Source organism: Centroberyx gerrardi, chromosome 12 (genome assembly GCF_048128805.1).
Source record: "Centroberyx gerrardi isolate f3 chromosome 12, fCenGer3.hap1.cur.20231027, whole genome shotgun sequence".
In the NCBI taxonomy this organism is placed as follows: Eukaryota; Metazoa; Chordata; class Actinopteri; order Beryciformes; family Berycidae; genus Centroberyx; species Centroberyx gerrardi.
In genome coordinates, this window is record NC_136008.1 from 2,059,788 (window position 1) to 2,077,753 (window position 17,966).

At 44.9% G+C, this 17,966-nt stretch overlaps 2 protein-coding genes across 2 annotated transcripts; both read right to left on the reverse strand.

Moving 5' to 3' along the window:
- Positions 1-285: 285 nt before the first annotated feature.
- Positions 286-5,667, reverse strand: LOC139918714 (single-strand DNA endonuclease ASTE1-like). The gene is made up of 4 exons (XM_071908145.2): positions 4,408-5,667; positions 2,414-2,627; positions 1,938-2,082; positions 286-1,545 (listed from the first exon to the last, which is right to left on the reverse strand). Exons 1-4 carry the CDS (start codon positions 5,665-5,667, stop codon positions 1,356-1,358), a joined length of 1,809 nt encoding a protein of 602 aa, XP_071764246.2. The 3' UTR covers positions 286-1,355.
- Positions 5,668-8,510: 2,843 nt separating this feature from the next.
- LOC139918708 (single-strand DNA endonuclease ASTE1-like) lies at positions 8,511-14,247 on the reverse strand. The gene is made up of 5 exons (XM_078287057.1): positions 12,982-14,247; positions 9,416-9,629; positions 9,154-9,298; positions 8,617-8,705; positions 8,511-8,569 (listed from the first exon to the last, which is right to left on the reverse strand). The coding sequence occupies exons 1-5, from the start codon at positions 14,245-14,247 to the stop codon at positions 8,511-8,513; spliced, it is 1,773 nt and encodes a 590-aa protein (XP_078143183.1).
- Positions 14,248-17,966: the final 3,719 nt, after the last annotated feature.

A 17,966-nucleotide genomic window follows, 5' to 3' on the forward strand; every position in this document is an offset into this window, starting at 1 on the left:
CCCCAAAAGACTTGGCTTGGACTCGCAGTCCTCCTGAGATAACATAATGCAGCTGTCTTGACTAGATAGCCTTCTGGCTAACCAGTAGCAACATGAAATGGCTTGTAAATAACAGTTCAGCCATTACTGAATATGTTAACCAACCAACATCTCACATTTTAAAGCACCGGCCTGTACATGGGCCGGGGAAGTGTTGTATTCATTACGTTGTTTAGGGTGAAATTTTCAATCAGTCTTGTCATACAATACATCAGTTTAAAGTGGGATTCTTCTTCTTCTTTTTTTTTAAGCATTTGTTTATTGGGATTTTGATGAAAATTAAATCAAGGATACAATGTAAAAGTTAACATACAATGTAGACAATTGCCCCTTCCCTCCCCCCCAAACATCTCATCCGGGAAAGAAAAACAAACAAAAGAAAAACAGGAGTGACAGCTATGGTAATGAGGTAAAAGATACAGTGCATTTCCATTTAGACATATAAAGGACAGCGAATGTGCAGACAATAGAGCAGTAACAACCAGAGGAGTGTCATACAAATGTAGAGCATAGCATAAGAATAATGGATATTTTCAATACAAATGTACATAACTATAGTATCAAACGCCTATATTGGACTAGCCAGGAGAGGATTCATGAATCCAGAAGGTGTTGCAGATCTTCGCTTTCAAGAAGACGTAGAAAAAGGCTTAAAGTGGGATTCCATCTCTACACCATTTATCGATCCCAGTGATACAGCAACAACAATCCCTTCTTTTGGACACAAAACAGACACAAAATGGTGACTCCTTACCTTCGATATCTTCTAGAAATCCACAGACAAAAGGAATGGCGGTAATGTCAGTATCCTATCATTGCAAGCGTCCATCGAACAAAACCGCGCACTAACTCTGAAAAACATTGATAGATCTTTGTTGAGGAGCCTCGGTATGACCGGTGACCATCGCACCCAAAAGTTGCTTTTATTAGAACATCTCCATCAAAAATATAATTTCACACCATATGACAACAGATTGAACATTGCCTTAAGCTGCTTAAGTACAAATAAAGGATCATTTACAGACAGTGAAAAACATAAAAACAAAATGATTAAAAATCATTATTTAAGTGCTGCTATAAACAGAATAGAAACAAATCCAACTATGTCCCAAACCATTCAAGACAAATAAGCAGATAGTGGTACAGCAGTCACTACACTATTTGACCTCCAAGCTAAAACATTTCATAAGGTTTTAAAAAGGCTGAAATCTGATATGATGTACTTGCTAAGAAAAATCTCTTTCAGTTCTAAAATAGACATTACTGATTTGGACCAAGAAAGGTTTGACTGGCCAAAGGGCTGCCGGTCAGATCATCTAGAGGCTGCGGAGGTTTTCCTCTCTTCCCGCCGCTGACGAGGCCGTGGTTTCCTGAGACTGGAGCACGGCGGCCTGCAGGTCTCGGTACAGCTGTATGCCGGTGGAGTTGCTGCTCAGGAGAAGCTCGGGGGTCGTCCCTGTCCTCAGCTTGGGGACCAGCTGGTGGACCAACAGTCCCTGGTACAACCTGGTGAACATCAGAAGGTGAGAGACGTCACATCAGCCAGTAGCATCATGGGCATCAACTGGGTATCTCAAGGTGTGGCACTCTCCATACTTTAGACTGAGTCCAAATTTGATCTTGTAGTGTTTGGGCCGGTTTCCCAGACAGAAAATCAACACAGATTTGGGTTTGGGGTTTAGTTATTTTTGAATGGAGAGCAAAGATTAAGCAGAAATCACCTTGTAAATGTAATGACTGCAAGTTTTCAGTCCAGGCGGCTGACATGCTTTGTGAACGTGACCCATCAGTTGATAGTTTCACCCAAACACTATAATACTTCTTTATATACTACCGTATTAGTAATTGCAGTATAGTATTTATTATACAGAGCATAGCGGTTGGTTGTGGAGTCTCACCTTGAGATGTGAGGTTCAGGTAGCGGGCGGCCCAGCAGCTGGTTCAGGTGAATGCTGTCCATCATGCAGGCCTGCCATTGGTTGTAGGCATGAGCCACGTCCCGATCCGGCTTCTGGCTGCAGTGTGTCTTCTCAGACTGCAGAGCTGCAACACACAACACAGACAGTTCATTCATGTTAGGAAAGATTGCTAGCTTGTGTCACTCAGAAATGTCAGTGGATATAATATCAGTGGTGCGTGTGCATGTACAGGTATATACTGTATATCTAAGGTCAAAGAAAGACTCTGGGAATTTGAAAATTGTGTTTTCCAGACCTGGAAAAGTTCTGGGAAATTGTGCGTATTCAAAATGTTTTGGAAAGTGTGAAAGCATGTCAAAATGAATTTTGTGAGTGTGTGTGAGTGTGTGTGAGTGTGTGTGAGTGTGTGTGAGTGTGTGTGTGTGTGTGTGTGTGTGTGTGTGTGTGTGTCCTACCACTGCTCCCAGCACTCTCTCTCTGTGTTTCTCCGGTCACCAGTCCCAGCATCAGCGCCTCCAGCAGGCTGCGGTCTGGAGGAGGGCTGGCCTCCCGCATCCAGTAGCAGGTAACGGCCACCGGGAGGTGCAGGTGAGGCGGCAGCTCGCTCAGACGGGTCGGCTTCACCCCCAGAGCCTCCAGAAACACCTGGAGACACAGCGAGGGTGCAGCCTGGAGGGACAGGACAGGAGGGAGGGGGGAACCATCAACAAGTTACCAAACTTAAAGGCATACTGAGTAGGATTTTGCTTTTGATGTGGCTTGTAAACACAACTTTCAAAGTTAACTCCTCCTCCCTGCGGTTGCCAGATTGGTATAAACCAGTAAGAATGTACAGCGAGGCAAAACGCAAAGCAGACAAGGCTCATACCAAAATGAGAGTGAATCTAGAGTTGGCTTTCACCCGTTGGAGAGTATTGAAGGAGAGGATGGGGATGAAGAGCGAGGCAGAGTTGGCCTGTTTTCTATTAGAAAGGTAGGAGCCGGTTAGCTTAGCTATCAGCTGTTCTAAACAACGAAGCTACGCTAAGGATAGCTAGCTGCCAGCTCACGATACACACTAGCTTTGACCAGTTGCTGTGTTTTAGAGTTCAGGACCGCTACCGTAGCCAGCGAGGCTTTTAGATATAAAATAATTCAGCAGTGCTTTGGTTGCAGGACACACCTGCTGCCAAAGGTCGACGCCCAGAAACGTCCCGAACATTCAGAAACAAGCAAATCCAGGCAGAAGGCAGCAGGCTCTCTGCAGACACACACACTGTCACAGACTACCAATGGGCCAGTGTCTCTTCAATGTCGCATGAATTTCAGGAACACAAGAGAAACAAGTCTCAAAAATCCACAAATAAATGTGAGCCAAGTCAAAAATGTAATTTGATTCACAAATGCAGATTCAACAAGTTAGGACATTTTGGCTCTAAAAATATAAAATATAAAATAGCCTTTAACTTTGGTAAGTTTGGTGAAAACCTGTTGGGCTTTTTTTCTGAGGTACCAATGGATAGTCAAAAATATTTGTGGTTCTTAGTTTTATTTGTATTAATCCTATCTTATATATTTCTGGATCTTGAAGCACAATTCACTCCACGGAAAATAAACTTCTTGAACCTCTCCTCTTCATCTTCTCTCCATCACATCATCAGATTTAATAGATTATATCAATAGATCATAATTTTCACATGGATTCACCTATTTTTCTTTTGAAATGTTATAAAATTATTATTGTTGTTGATGTTTTGTTATATCTGGGCTATTGGTTCATTTCACACTGAAAATGCACTCATGACACTGTAAGGCACTTTGGATAAAAGCCTCCACCAAATGTCAGATACATTTTTATTGTTAAGGTGTTTTGATTAAAAGGCCTAACCAAGTGTAAAAAAAAAAAAAAAAAAAAAAACGATGGAAGAGGTAAAAATTGTGGGATTGGGGTAAATTTTGTAGATGGAACCAGAATTGATACATTTAAATGTAACTACTGTGGTTGCACTATCTGATTTTATTTTTACTTTGGAACAAGAAAACTATTATTGTAGAATAATAGTTTGTAGAATAGAATGCAGATATTGTAGAATATATTTTTTTAAATACAGTGGAGTTGGATACAAATAGTCCAGTCATTATATGAAATCTAGGTCTAATAGGTTTTCCTTGCTGGATCACCACTGAAGTAGCCTAAAGGCAGATGTATTTTTATTGTATTCTGTATTGTATGTATTCTGGATGTCTCATTACTTATTACAACAAAGTATTTCAGAATGTATATTTAATTTGGCTTAGTGCTGTCTTTATTCTTATTGATTTTATTTAGCTTCTTTATTTATTTTTAATATAGCCTAGGCTATTCGTCATTTACCTTTCTAATTTTGAAATTGTAAATCTACGATGTCTGAATGTTGTGTAGGCTAATTGTTAATAAAGTCTATATTCTGGATGTGAAAGTGTTAGCTACCTCATCCAGTGAGTCCAGTTTGAGCTGCTGAGCGACCCCCCGCAGGGCGGGACGGACCATGCAGCTGCCCAGCCGGAGGCCCTCTCTGTCGGACTCCTCCACCCGGATCGTCCGCTCGCCGCCCAGCAGCAGCCCGTACATCACCTGGCGGAGCGGCCGGGAGGTCAGGTAGGCGCTGGGCAGACTGCCGTGGTCCACCATGACGCCGAGGCGCACCCTCTTAAGCAGCAGCACGTCCAGGATGTCGTCGGTCAGCCGGCCCTGGGTGAGAGGCAGCCGGGCCCAGTCTGGGACCAGACCCACCGCCTCCGGGAGGAGTTGGGGCGCTGTCCCGTCGGTGAAAAAACTGCTCAGGTCGCTGGGAGGGAGCTGGTACTCCTCCGTGCCCAGAGACAAGCCCTGCCGCACCTCCGCCTCTCTCTGCCTGCTCAGGTCTCCCATCAGCCTCAGTGCCGCCTCCACGGCCTCCTGGGGCCGCTGGAAGCCACTCAGCCAGCGGAGCAGCACCTTCAGGCGGCCCGCCGACCCGCTGCCGGCCGGGGCGGAGCGCGCCCAGCGGGAGGTCAGCTCCTGCAGCTTCACGTAGTCGTTCCCAGCCAGCGCGGCGAAGACCGGCAGGACTTGGGGCTGGATGTTGAACAAGGTGCAGAAGCTGGAGGTGGTGTAGCTCTTACAGCGGATGAAGCTCTCCATCCGGGACCCGCTCCGCTCCACCGACTTCCAGTGAAAATGGGTGATGGGCAGCAGTCCGGCCGGGAGGTCAAAGATGTAGAAGTCGCTGTCATTGGAAAGCACCGGACACTTCCACTCGCTGGCCAGGGCGGCGATCTCTCGGTCGGCCTCTGCAAAGCACTGGGCCACCGGGACCTCCAGCCGGGCCAGCGTCTGTTTGAACACCTTCTTGGCCAGAGGAGGCTTGATGTTCTCCTTCCCGCCCTCCTCCGCCGCGGCGTGGGCTCTCTGGATCTGCTGTTCAGCTTTTTTCTTCAAGGTGTCCAGTTTCTTACCGGTGATGTCCGTCCCTCCGTCCAGCACCACGTACGGCTCGATCCGGCAGTCTTTCAGGGCTTTGACAAACTTTCCAATCAGGTCCTCAAACGCAGCATACTCCCCGCCGTGATTCTGGTCCAGATCGGAGTCGTAATACAGCAGGTAGCACAGATTGGAGCCGTCAATCACCAGCTGGCTGTCCCTGAAGCGGACATCCCGGTAGATCTGGCTGTTGGCCTCGATTAAGCTGCACAAGCCCTGAACTCCCATCCTGAGTGTGGACGACAGACCGGAGATTCAGCAGCCCCGATATTTATACCAGAGTCAGTCTGATTTCCTTAAGTTTCACTTTCCTGACAATGGCATCATTATGAAACTGAGTGTTTATCTCCAGGCAAGCACAGACAGGCTGGTGCAACTGGGCTGCATTTTATGTCCCTATGGAACTTGCAAATATGTTTTTATCTATAATTCATCAGCAGTGAGAGGAAATTTCCAAAGGAGTGGAGAACTGAGTTGTCAAGTTCAAGTTTGTTTATAGCCCTTTATGACAAGCAGAGGACTTTACAGAGAATGAGCCTAACTAGACCTAACTCATCAAAAATCAGTGGTGAACAAAATGGTGAACAAAATGGTGAAAACAGCGAAAAGCACAAGACAGACAAGAGCACATTTTAGCAAGACGACACTGCCTGCCTATTCTACATAACCTACCATCTGCCTAACCTACCGGCTCCACCTGCCTTAGACCTTCAGTGCACAGGGAAAACTCCCAGGAAAAAAAACCTTGGTAAACCTTGGGGGGAAAAGGGAAGAAACCTTGGGCGGGCCGAGGCAAATAGGGATCCCAGACCAACTTCATTTTACTCTGTTATGTTGCATGATGTACGGACGTTAAATTTACCAAAAAATGCTAAAAAGGCTCCAAATACAGGAGAAATGGCATTTAAACTTCAATAGCTCCTAGGTCATGTGACCTATTGACCTCAACTTTGTTTTATTCAGTCTGCTATGTTGCATGATGCACGTACATTAAATTTACCAAAAAATTAAGTTTCATGTTCACATCATCTATTTCCAAATGCTAAGTGTTGTGAAAACACCATCTGCTGACTCCCAACATGTTGGGCCACCTCCGCTCTGACATTCCTGAGGAGGGCTGTCTCTTTGTCTCTGTGAGAAACTGAAAGCATAACTTAGTATTTATATGAATGTCTATTATTATTAATTTATATGACAGCTATCAGAGCATATACTATAGGCAGCTCCAAAGCCAGTTCAACAGATGCAATATCACTATAGGATAATGAGGTTGTGAGTTGCTTTGCTCTCTCTCCCTCTTTCTTTCTCCCTCTCTGTTTCAAGCCATTCTGGACCAGTAAAGCCGTTAAAACTAAACATAAACATAAATATAAAATGGCCAAAAGTGAATAAGCAGCAGTCATCTAACCCTGGAACAGTAAATATGGCAGGACTTGAGCCTAAATCTAGTTTCCCTTGTTTGAGTCGGCTGCTGCTCTGTCTGATGCTGTCAGGGCCGAGCGCCAGTCACACCACTGACTCACTCTCTTTATTTTCTTTTTTATTTATGGTTTGTGTGTGTGTGTGCTGCACAGCGGAAGTCAGTACTCTGTTGTTACTGGATGAGAATAAAATGTATATTAAAAATTTTATAAATCTTTTAAAAAACAAAGAGCCTGCTTTGTTTTTATTTAAAGAGGCATTACCCAAGCTAAGTTTATGCCTTCATAATAATTGAAGGTCCGACCACAGTCTTGTTCCCTCTCTCGCCCCCAAAAGACTTGGCTTGGACTCGCAGTCCTCCTGAGATAACATAATGCAGCTGTCTTGACTAGCTAGCCTTCTGGCTAACCAGTAGCAACATGAAATGGCTTCTAAATAACAGTTCAGCCATTACTGAACATGTTAACTAACCAACATCTCACATTTTAAAGCACCGGCCTGTACATGGGCCGGGGAAGTCTTGTTACTCACATTCATTACGTTGTTTAGGGTGAAATTTTCAATCAGTCTTGTCATACATCAGTTTAAAGTGGGATTCCATCTCTACACCATTTATCGATCCCAGTGATACAGCAACAACAATCCCTTTTTTGTAACGGGAGTGGACACAAAACAGACACAAAATGGTGACTCCTTACCTTCGATATCTTCTAGAAATCCACAGACAAAAGGAATGGCAGTAATGTCAGTATCCTATCATTGCAAGCGTCCATCGAACAAAACAGCGCACTAACTCTGAAAAACATTGATAGATCTTTGTTGAGGAGCCTCGGTATGACCGGTGACCATCGCACCCAAAAGTTGCTTTTATTAGAACATCTCCATCAAAAATATAATTTCACACCATATGACAACAGATTGAACATTGCCTTAAGTACAAATAAAGGATCATTTACAGACAGTGAAAAACAAAAACTAAAATAAATAATTTTTCTTACAATGAAAAAGTTAAAATTTTGCTATAAATAGAATATAAACAAATCCATCTGCGTCCCAAACCATTCAAGACAAATGACCAGAAACTGGTACAGCAGGTTTTCCTATCAATAAAAATCTAATAGAGAAAACAGACCATGAAGGAGTTGGTAGTCAGTGTCTTGCTCAAGGACACTTTGTCAGTACACAGGACTGCTGTGGGAATCAATGCTGCTAAGCAGTAGACATGCTAATTTAAAGTATAGCAGTCGTAACAGAACTAGAGGCGGTTCAATTAATTCCTAAAAATACCAAAATCACAATATTGATGAATGCAATTTCCAACCTGCAAGGGACTGTAGTGTATTGGAATGAAAGAGTGTAGAATAAAGTGGAATTTTTATGGCAATTCTTCACAATTCCAATATTCAGCAAAATGAAAAACAATTTTTAATTTTTTTGTCAGTATTCTTTTTTCAGTCTAGATTAGATCAGTCACTACACTATTTGGTCTCCAAGCTAAAACATTTCATCAGGTTTTAAAAAGCCTGAACTCTTTTTTGTATTTGATGTACTTGCTTCGTATAATAAGAAAAAACCTCTTTCGGTTCTAAAATAGACATTACTGATTTGGACCAAGAAAGGTTTGACTGACCAAAAGGCTGGCGGTCAGATCATCTAGAGGCTGCGGAGGTTTTCTTCTCTTCCCCGCCGCTGACGAGGCCGTGGTTTCCTGAGAATCGAGCACGGCGGCCAGCAGGGCTCGGTACAGCTGTATGCTGGTGGAGTTCCTGTTCAGGAGGAAGGCGGGTTTCGTCGCTCTCCTCAGCCTGTCGACCAGTTGGTGGACCAGCAGTCCCTGGTACAACCTGGTGAACATCAGAAGGTGAGAGGCATCACATCACATCAGCCAGTAGCATCAGTGGCATCAACTGGGTGTCGAGGTGTGGCACTCCATAGACTGAGTCCAAATTTGATCTTGTAGTTTTTGTGTTTCCCAGCCAGCAAATCAACACAGATTTGGGTTTGGGGTTTATTTACTCTTGAATGGAGAGCAAAGATTAAGCAGAAATCACCAGAAATTTATTTGGAAGCCATATCAAATAAAAACCAGAAACTTCAGGCAGCATCAGGACCAATGTTCCCTCTAAGTATAAATGTAATGACTGCAAGTTTTCAATCCAGGCGGCTAACATGTGAACATGAGCCATCGGTTGACAGTTTCACCCAAACACTATAATATTTCTTTATATACTACTAGTAATTGTAGTCTAGTATTTCATGTAGAGAGCATAGCCATTGGTTGTGGAGTCTCACCATGCGATGTGGGGTTCAGGTAGTGGGCAGCCCAGCAGCTGGTTCAGGTGAATGCTGTCCATCATGCAGGCCTGCCATTGGTTGTAGGCATGAGCCACGTCCAGATCCGGCTTCTGGCTGCAGTGTGTCTTCGTAGGCCGCAGAGCTGCAACACACACAACACAGTTTATTCAGATGTTGTATTAGGAAAGACAGCATATCAAAATGAATTTTATGTGAAAGTATGTCCTGCAGTGTGTGTGTGTGTGTGTGTGTCTCCTACCACTGCTCCCAGCGCTCGCTCGTTGTGTTTCTCCGGTCACCAGTCCCAGCATCAGCGCCTGCAGCAGGCTGCGGTCTGGAGAAGGGCTGGCGTCCCGCATCCAGTAGCGGGTAACGGCCACCGGGAGGCGCAGGTGAGGCGGCAGCCCGTTCAGATGGGTCGGCTTCACCCCCAGAGCCTCCAGAAACACCTGGAGACGCAATGAGTGTGCAGCCTGGAGGGACAGGACAGGACGAACTTACTCGATCGTTTACTGTGTGTATGTGTATTTTTTAATAGATTAACTATTTTGGATGATCTGTTGAAACATGTAGCCTAGGAGTCCAGCCCAGAGACTACAGACAAAAATGAGCTTTTAGCTATATCTGCTATTTTTAGCTATATCTAATTTATTTGGGTGGACTGTCCTGTCAAATAAACAATTTAAAGTAAAAATAAAAAATAACGCAAACTTTTTGGATCATTGACAAACAAATACATTGGCACAGATTTTTACTAAAGTTACCAAATTTAAGTAACAACATTTTCAGAGCCAAGAATGTCATAAATTGTTGAATCTGCATTTGTGAATGTAGATACATTGTTTATTGTTTATTGTGGATCCCCATTAGTCGACACACAAGGGACAGACTAGCCTTCCCGGGGTCCATTATTGACATGGCATGGCATTTATGACATGGCTTGCATTTATTTGTCGATTTTGTGAATTGGTTCACCTACACAAGAGAAAATGATCCATCCATCCATTTTCTAGCTTATCTGGGTCAGAATGGCAGCAGAGCAGCCCGGACATCCTTTTCCCAAGCAACTTCTTCCAGCTCTTCCTGGGGAATCCCCAAATGCCCCCAGGCATGCTCAGAGATGTAGTCCCTCCAGTGTGTCCTGGATCTACCCTGAGGTCTCCTCCCAGTCTATCGTGCCTGTTGCACCTCCAAAGGGAGACCAGGTGCCCGAACCTCAAGTGGTTCCTCCCAGTGTGGAGGAGCAGTGGCTCGATAATGAGGTCCTCTTGAATCGCTGAACTCCTCAGCCTGTCACGCAGAGTGAGGCCAGCTACTCTGCAGAGGAATCTCATCTCAGCCACTTGTATCCGTGATCCGTGATTGCATTCTTTTGGTCACTACCCAAAGCTTGTGACCAAAGGGTGAGGGTCAGAACGAAGCTCGATAAGGTAAATCGAGACCTTTGCTTTGTGGCTCAACTTTTTTTTTCTCTTCACCACCACAGTCCAATACAATGCCTGCATTACTGCAACCGACGCACCTAACCGGCAGCCACTCTCATGATCCTTCTTACCCTGGTGAATAGGCTGCTCCCTCTCACCTGGATGGGGCCACTTTTTTCCAGGAGAGGACCATGGCCTCAGGCCTGGAGGTGCTGATCCTCATCCCGATCACATCACACTCAGCTGCAAACCGCTCCAGTTCAAAGTCCAATGAAGTCAGAAAGACGGCATCATCTGCCAACAGCAGATGATGAAATATCACCAAAACTGGGCATTCTCCTGACCTCGGCTGCGCCTAGACATCCTGCTGTGCCTTGATAAACTCTGACTGTTACTTGTGCGTAAGCCTTCTTAGAGAAGGTGAGTGGGGAGCTGGAGAAGGCTCTACCTCCTGACTATATAGTACTAGTGGGAGATTTCAACACTTATGACTGCGATACCTGGAGAGGTGTGACCGGGGGGAATGGGGGGAGGTTGAGCTGCCGGACAGGCCCAGTAGATCCAAACGTGTAGTGAGGGTTTACTTTTAACGGCTGGTAGAGGACTCTGTCCAGAATGATCACCTCCGAGCGAACTTTTCCTGTATCCGGATGGAGGTTGGGGACATGGAGTCAGATGGACCCTTTTCAACACCTCTGTCATGGAAGCAGCTGGAAGGCAATGCCTGTCATGGCTGCAGCCCAAGAGCCCACTGGTGGACACCGGCGGTGAGGGAGGCTATCAGGCTGAAGAAGGAGGCCTTCTGGGCCTGGTTGGCATGGGCGACTCCGGACTAGAAGCAAAAGCCCGGGTGTTAGAGGAGTTTGGATAGTTTATGGAGGACTTTCGTACGGCATCAAAGAGGTTCTAGAAAACTGTAGAGCGGAAAGGCAGGACATCACCCAGGCTGTTCTCAGCAGGGCAGAGAAATGCTGACCTCAACTGGGGATATTGTCAGAAGGTGGAAGGAGCACTTTGAGGAACTCCTAAACCTGATAGACACATCCTCCGGACAGGAGGCAGAGCTGGAAAATTTGGGAGGGTGAGAGCCCATCTCCTTGGCAGAGGTCACTGGGGTGCTTAGAAAGCTCCTCAGTGGCAAGGTGCCAGGGGTGGTGCAAGCGTCCAAAACCACGGGTGAGTTTTGAAGCCAATGCACAAGTGGCAGCAGCGGTTCCTCTAATGTCCACTAGAGGCTGGCTCCAAAAAGATACCAAACAGCCCAACTCCATGCAAGTCAATGGGACCACAACCCAACTTCTCCCCAAAAATTGTTATATATTATTATTAAGTCAATACATTTTTTCCACAAGAAGTGGAAATTGTTGGGCTTTCGTGGTTGACACATCTCTTCAATGTCACGTGGATTTCAGGAACACATGAGAAGCAAGTCTCAAAAATCCACAAATAAATGTGCTTCAACAATTTAGGATTTTTTTTTTTTGTTAGATTATATCAATAGATAATAACTTTCATATGGATTCACCTAACTTCTTTTGTTTTTAAAAAATATTACAAAATTAATATTGTTGTTGTTTTGTTGTTATATCTGGGCTATTGGTTCAATTCCCACTGAAAATGCACTCATAACACTGTAAGGCACTTTGGATAAAAGTCTCCACCAAATGTCAGATGCATTTTTATTATATTCTGGATATAAAAGCCTCCTATCCCAATTACTGTTTTATTTACAGGAATAGAGTTTACCACCTTTAGGCTGATACAAATCTTTATACCTGGTGGTATCCACCTGATGTAAATGGGTCAATGACAATAAGGTTTTCAAAAGAGGGCAAACATTTGGACTAAAATGGATTTAAAATGCAATTTCAAGTCTACAACAATGTCATCTTTGTATTCATATTTGTTTTACAGCTTTTAAGATGGCATCAATACATTTTTAAACAAGATTCCTGATTTCTTTCCACCCAGAAAATGTCATGTGGTGCAACAATAAATTACTCAATTTATGGTTTCAAACACCTATTTCTATATGTAGAGAAATCAAAAGATATTAACAAGTGTAAAAAAAAATATGTAATGTGGTTGCACAATCAGATTTTTTACTTTGGAACAAGAGAGAAGTAAAATGAAAGTATTGTAGAATAATTTCATATATCAAATATACAGACTATTTCTTTTGCTTTTTTTGTTTTTTTAACAATGGAGTTGGACACAAAGTCCACGTCATGATATGAAATCCAGGCCTAATAGTTTTTCCTTTTTGGAACACCACTGAAGTAATGGCAGATGTATTTTTATTATTAGCCTATATTCTGGATGCCTCCTGTTACTTATTACAACAATATAGGCTGTATATATAAAGTCTATATTCTGGATGTGAAAGCGTTAGCTAGCCTACCTTATCCAGTGAGTCCAGTTTCAGCTGCTGAGCGACCCCCCGCAGGGCAGGATGGACCATGCAGCTGCTCAGCCGGAGGTCCTCTCTGTCGGACTCCTCCACCCGCACGCTCTGCCCGCCGCCCAGCAGCAGCCCGTACATCACCTGGCGGAGCGGCCGGGAGGTCAGGTAGGCGCTGGGCAGACTGCCGTGGTCCACCATGGGGCCGAGGCCTATCCTCTTCAGCAGCAGCACGTCCAGGATGTCTTCGGTCAGACGGCCCTGGGTGAGAGGCAGCCGGGCCCAGTCTGGGACCAGACCCACCGCCTCTGGGAGGAGGGGGGGCACTGTCCCGTCGGTGAAAAAACTCCTCAGGTAGCTGGGAGGGAGCTGGTACTCCTCCATGCCCAGAGACAAGCCCTGCAGCACCTCTGCCTCTCTCTGCCTACTCAGGTCTCCCATCAGCCTCAGTGCCGCCTCCACGGCCTCCCGGGGCCGCTGGAAGCCACTCAGCCAGCGGAGCAGCACCTTCAGGCGGCCCGCTGACCTGCTGCCGGCCGGGGCGGAGGACGCCCAGCGGGAGGTCAGCCTCACCTCCCGCAGCTTCACGTAGTCGTTCCCAGCCAGCGCGGCGAAGACCGGCAGGACTTGGGGCTGGATGTTGAACAAGGTGCAGAAGCTGGAGGTGGTGTAGCTCTTACAGCGGATGAAGCTCTCCCTCCAGGACCCGCTCCGCCCCCCCGCCTCCCACTGGAAATGGGTGATGGGCAGCAGTCCGGCCGGGAGGTCAAAGATGTAGAAGTCGCTGTCATTGGAAAGCACCGGACACTTCCACTCGCTGGCCAGGGCAGCGATCTCTCGGTCGGCCTCTCCAAAGCACTGGGCCACCGGGACCTCCAGCCGGGCCAGCGTCTGTTTGAACACCTTCTTGGCCAGAGGAGGCAGGATACTCCCCCACCCGCCCTCCTCCGCCGCGGCGTGGGCTCTCCGGATCCGGTCTTTAGCACTTTCCTTCAGGGTGTCCAGTTTCTTAGCCGTGTAGTCCGTCCCTCCGTCCAGCACCACGTACGGCTCGATCCGGCAGTCTTTCAGGGCTTTGACAAACTTTCCGATCAGGTCCTCAAACGCAGCGTACTCCCCGCCGTGATTCTGGTCCAGACCAGAACGGAAATACATCAGGTAACACAGGTTGAAGCCGTCAATCACCAGCCGGCTGTCCCTGAAGTGGACATCCTGGTAGATCTGGTTGTTGGCCTCGATCAAGCTGCACAAGCCCTGAACCCCCATCCTGAGTGTGGACAGTAGACCCGGAGCTTCAGCAGCCTGGATATTTATTTATGCCAGAGTTTCACTTTCCTGACATCATTATGTAACTCAGTGCTTATCTGCATGGCAACCATAATAAACTCTGCATGTGACCGGAGAGAGAGACTGGTGCGAACTAGCTGGGCTGCATTTTATTACCTCCGCCAAGGAGGTTATGTTTTCGGTGCCGTTTGTTTGTTTGTTTGTCTGTTTGTTTGTCTGTTAGCAGGATTACGAAAAAACTACTGGCCTGATTTTCATGAAACTTTGTGGAAGGGTGTAGCATGGGCCAAGGAAGAACCCATTAAATTTTGGAGCGGATCTGGATCTGACTCACGAACAAGCAATAATAGCACGAACCTTGGCGGACGTCTGTGCTCTCCGAGTGCCCTTCTAGTTTCCTTATGGAACTGGCAAATATGATTTTATGTGCTATCATCCAAAGGAGCGGAGAACTGAGCTGTCAGAGAGTCCAAATTTTTCAAACACCTATTAAAAAGTCTAATAATGGTTTGTATACATTATGTAGGGTTCATTTTACATTTCAATAAAATTAAAGTGGTTTCTTGGGAAGCAAATACTGTTGCATTTTATAAACTAAACTTTAAATCTGTCATTGAAGACACTGCTTGTAGTTTTTTATTTGTGCTATTTTTTTCAGTTATTTTCAACATTAGCCTATTATGTTCAGTCGTTGTAATGATGTGTTGTATTGAAGACTTTTGTTCCTGTCTGTATCCTGCTCTCTGCTGCTGCGAGCCCATTTCCCCAAAACAGTCTGAGCTGATGTGATCTGATCTGATCTGATCTTTTGTGATCTGATCTGATGTGATCTGATGTGATAATAAAGAGATAATAACTTCAACAATGTAGGCCTAATGCAATGAAATGATAAACTTGACAGAAATCACAGGCCAACACAAAATTAGCCATAACTAATCGACTGTGTGTGCAATCATCACAAAGCTTGTGTCTGTGAGTAGTGTCTGTAGTGTCTGAAGTGTACTCAAACTTTATGATTTTCTGAACTCTACCTATAAAAATGACTGTCCATCTACTCATATGCAAGACATTACTTTCTCGCAAGATCACGATCACGTGAGAATCCATCTTGCCAGGTTATGCGTTTGTGGCCGAACCACAGTGGTTCGGACCAATCAGCGTCCTATGAGGTCAGCTACGGGCGTGGTTTAGGTGTGCCGACAGCGAGAAGTGACTGTTCGTTCACAACAGTGGCGGCTAGCGTAGATGCTGCTATAACATCAGTTACTTCTGAACTGGAGAGTATTTCTTCATTGAAAGAAGAGCAAAGAACGGCACTGAAGGCTCTTCTGGATGGAAAAGAAAAGATGTTTTCGCTCTTCTCCGTCATATGGTTCGTTGATCTGATTGGTTAAAGTTAGGCCGTGATAGACGGTGATAGACAGATGGTTCATCCAATCACCTGCCAAGTATTTTTTGAAAGTTCCTGCCCTTTTCCAAACAGTTTCCAAGAACGACTTCCCAGATGGTTCTGTGTAAGAAACCATCTGGCGCGTCAGGTTAGTACCAATGTTAATGTGGCTAAAAAGCCAACTAGCTGAGGAATCATAAACACTCTCTCCAAAAACTGCTTGAAGAACACTTCTTACATCAGTTTGTGTTTTCTGATACAGTGAATACAGCAAGTTCTGAGATGGTGGATGCCAAAACCTTTTTTCATGTGAATTTATGTGCAATAGCCTGTAAATGTTGTACAATCCATTACTAATAACATAGCTTTAAAAAAGTAAGGTTAGTATCATGGGTTTATAAGGGATGGGTTGGTTCATGGAGACACCAGTAATTAAGGGATTTTTCATGCCTTTTGTGCAGGTTTACAGGTTATTAATGAGTTATTAATGGAAAGTTCCTGACTTCCTGAATTTTACATTAAATTAGAAAGTAAGTTCAGTTTAGGTGTTTTTTTTTCCTCTTTTTGTTGGACCACGTTGGAAACAAGTGTTGAAGTACGCTTTTAAGTTTTATCCTCTGGGATGTACTATTGCCTGTACTTTTATACCCAATAAAGTCAATCAATCAATCAATCAAGGAGACAAAAATTAAGGGGGTGTTTAAAGTTGTTTGGATGTGCTCTCCTGCATTAATAACTCCCTTAATTGCCTTTTGTCTGCCTTTTCTATCTTATGTAATATTTTGTCTGTCTGTCCAAGTGTGCTTGGACCAAAAATAATAATTCCTGAGCATTTTTCCTACGGCGCAGCATCAGGCGCATCAGGAGCCAAATTCAGGTCAGGCAGTCAGTCAAACACCTGTCGCTTCGTTAGATGATTGGCTTCGTCAGATGGCCTCTAGAGGGCATCTTCGACTAAGAGTTGGCCTCTCATCTATTGTATGGGCTAAATAACACATTCAGTCCCACACGCTGACAACATGCCACATTGACTCACACAGTGAGCTCTACTCTCCGCCGATTTACAGACACCCATGTGTTCTGCTGTCCTGCAAACCTTAAAGCTACACTAAGCGATTTTTTTCTGACCACTAGAGGGCGACAGAAATGCAACACGTGTAAACACACACAGCAAACCTGCTGGGCTACTGAAGCCCTTTAGGACAAACCGTGCATAAAGGCTAATGGCTAAAATAAACGTACCTACAGAAAAATATGGCCGGTGTCTCGCTTTGCCAGATTTTTCTCCCGCTGAAGGTCACATGTCCCACAATGACAAGTGAAGAGGCAGGTAGTAAGTTTACTAGTTGAAAACGCTTACTCGCTCGCTTCATTGATTCGCCATTACCAGAATTTTTTTTAGGGATGGGAGGGGGAGAGAGAGGAGAGGAGCTAGTTTTTAAAAAAAGGAAAAGCTACGACTCGGGCTGGACGTGACAACAAGCTTTAGGAAAGAGGTGAAAACAACAACAACACAGCTGCTGCTGTGTGACTGTTTATATCATTACTTCTCACGGAAATCTCCACGTAGCACACGTTAGTTTCAGGATTGGCTACTGGGTCTGAAATCGCTTATTGCAGGTTTAACTGTAGATAACGATGAGGTATTGAAGTGACATTAGTGGAAAAGGTAATTTAACCGATAACCATGTCGCGCTAGCTGACCATTGCTCCCACACACTGAGCCACACTCTTCGCTGTTAATTCGATCACAGACACAACGGTACAACCAAAACAAAGATAAAACAGAGAAAGCCTCAGCCTGGTGTAATGTTGGGATGACTGTAGGTTTTCCAGGTCAGTTGCTTGTGCTGTTGGCAGTCATACAGTGGCTTGGATTGACAAAATGATAGGTCAGACTTATAGCTGAGGTGGTGCTGAAAAAAATGATACCATGCATTATTGGAAAATACTTTTTTTATGTGCAAAACAAGGGCAAAACCATATAGAAAAACGGACAAATGACCCCAGACTCCACAGGGTTAAATGTACACTGTATAGTCTGTTTCTTATTTTTTCTATGAAGTAGCACTGTTATGAGCAAAGCTAGGCTACTATATTACCATGTTGACGTTCCCAAACAGCCCAATGGACAGAAATCTATATCTGTCAAATATTCTGTCTCTTTTCCGAAGGATCAGTGTGGCCGCAGCTAGCGGAATTTAACGCATGCGCCGTGGGCCTGCAGGATCTGCACTGGTTTTAGATGTTCGACTAACTTTGACAAATAGTTGACCTGCAGCTGCTTCTCTGCCTTTGCTCATTATTC

What these genes read in the sequence shown, in the direction of transcription:
- LOC139918708 (XM_078287057.1), bottom strand. Translation starts at nt 14,247, where the DNA reads ATGGGGGTTCAGGGCTTGTGCAGCTTGATCGAGGCCAACAACCAGATC. An exon ending in AACTGGACTCACTGGATAAG is followed by an intron (nt 9,630 to 12,981) that starts GTAGGCTAGCTA and finishes CTGTCCCTCCAG; the next exon opens with GCTGCACACTCATTGCGTCT. An exon ending in CCTGAACCCCACATCGCATG is followed by an intron (nt 8,706 to 9,153) that starts GTGAGACTCCAC and finishes GATGTTCACCAG; the next exon opens with GTTGTACCAGGGACTGCTGG.
- LOC139918714 (XM_071908145.2), bottom strand. Translation starts at nt 5,667, where the DNA reads ATGGGAGTTCAGGGCTTGTGCAGCTTAATCGAGGCCAACAGCCAGATC. An exon ending in AACTGGACTCACTGGATGAG is followed by an intron (nt 2,628 to 4,407) that starts GTAGCTAACACT and finishes CTGTCCCTCCAG; the next exon opens with GCTGCACCCTCGCTGTGTCT. An exon ending in AGAGAGTGCTGGGAGCAGTG is followed by an intron (nt 2,083 to 2,413) that starts GTAGGACACACA and finishes TGTGTGTTGCAG; the next exon opens with CTCTGCAGTCTGAGAAGACA.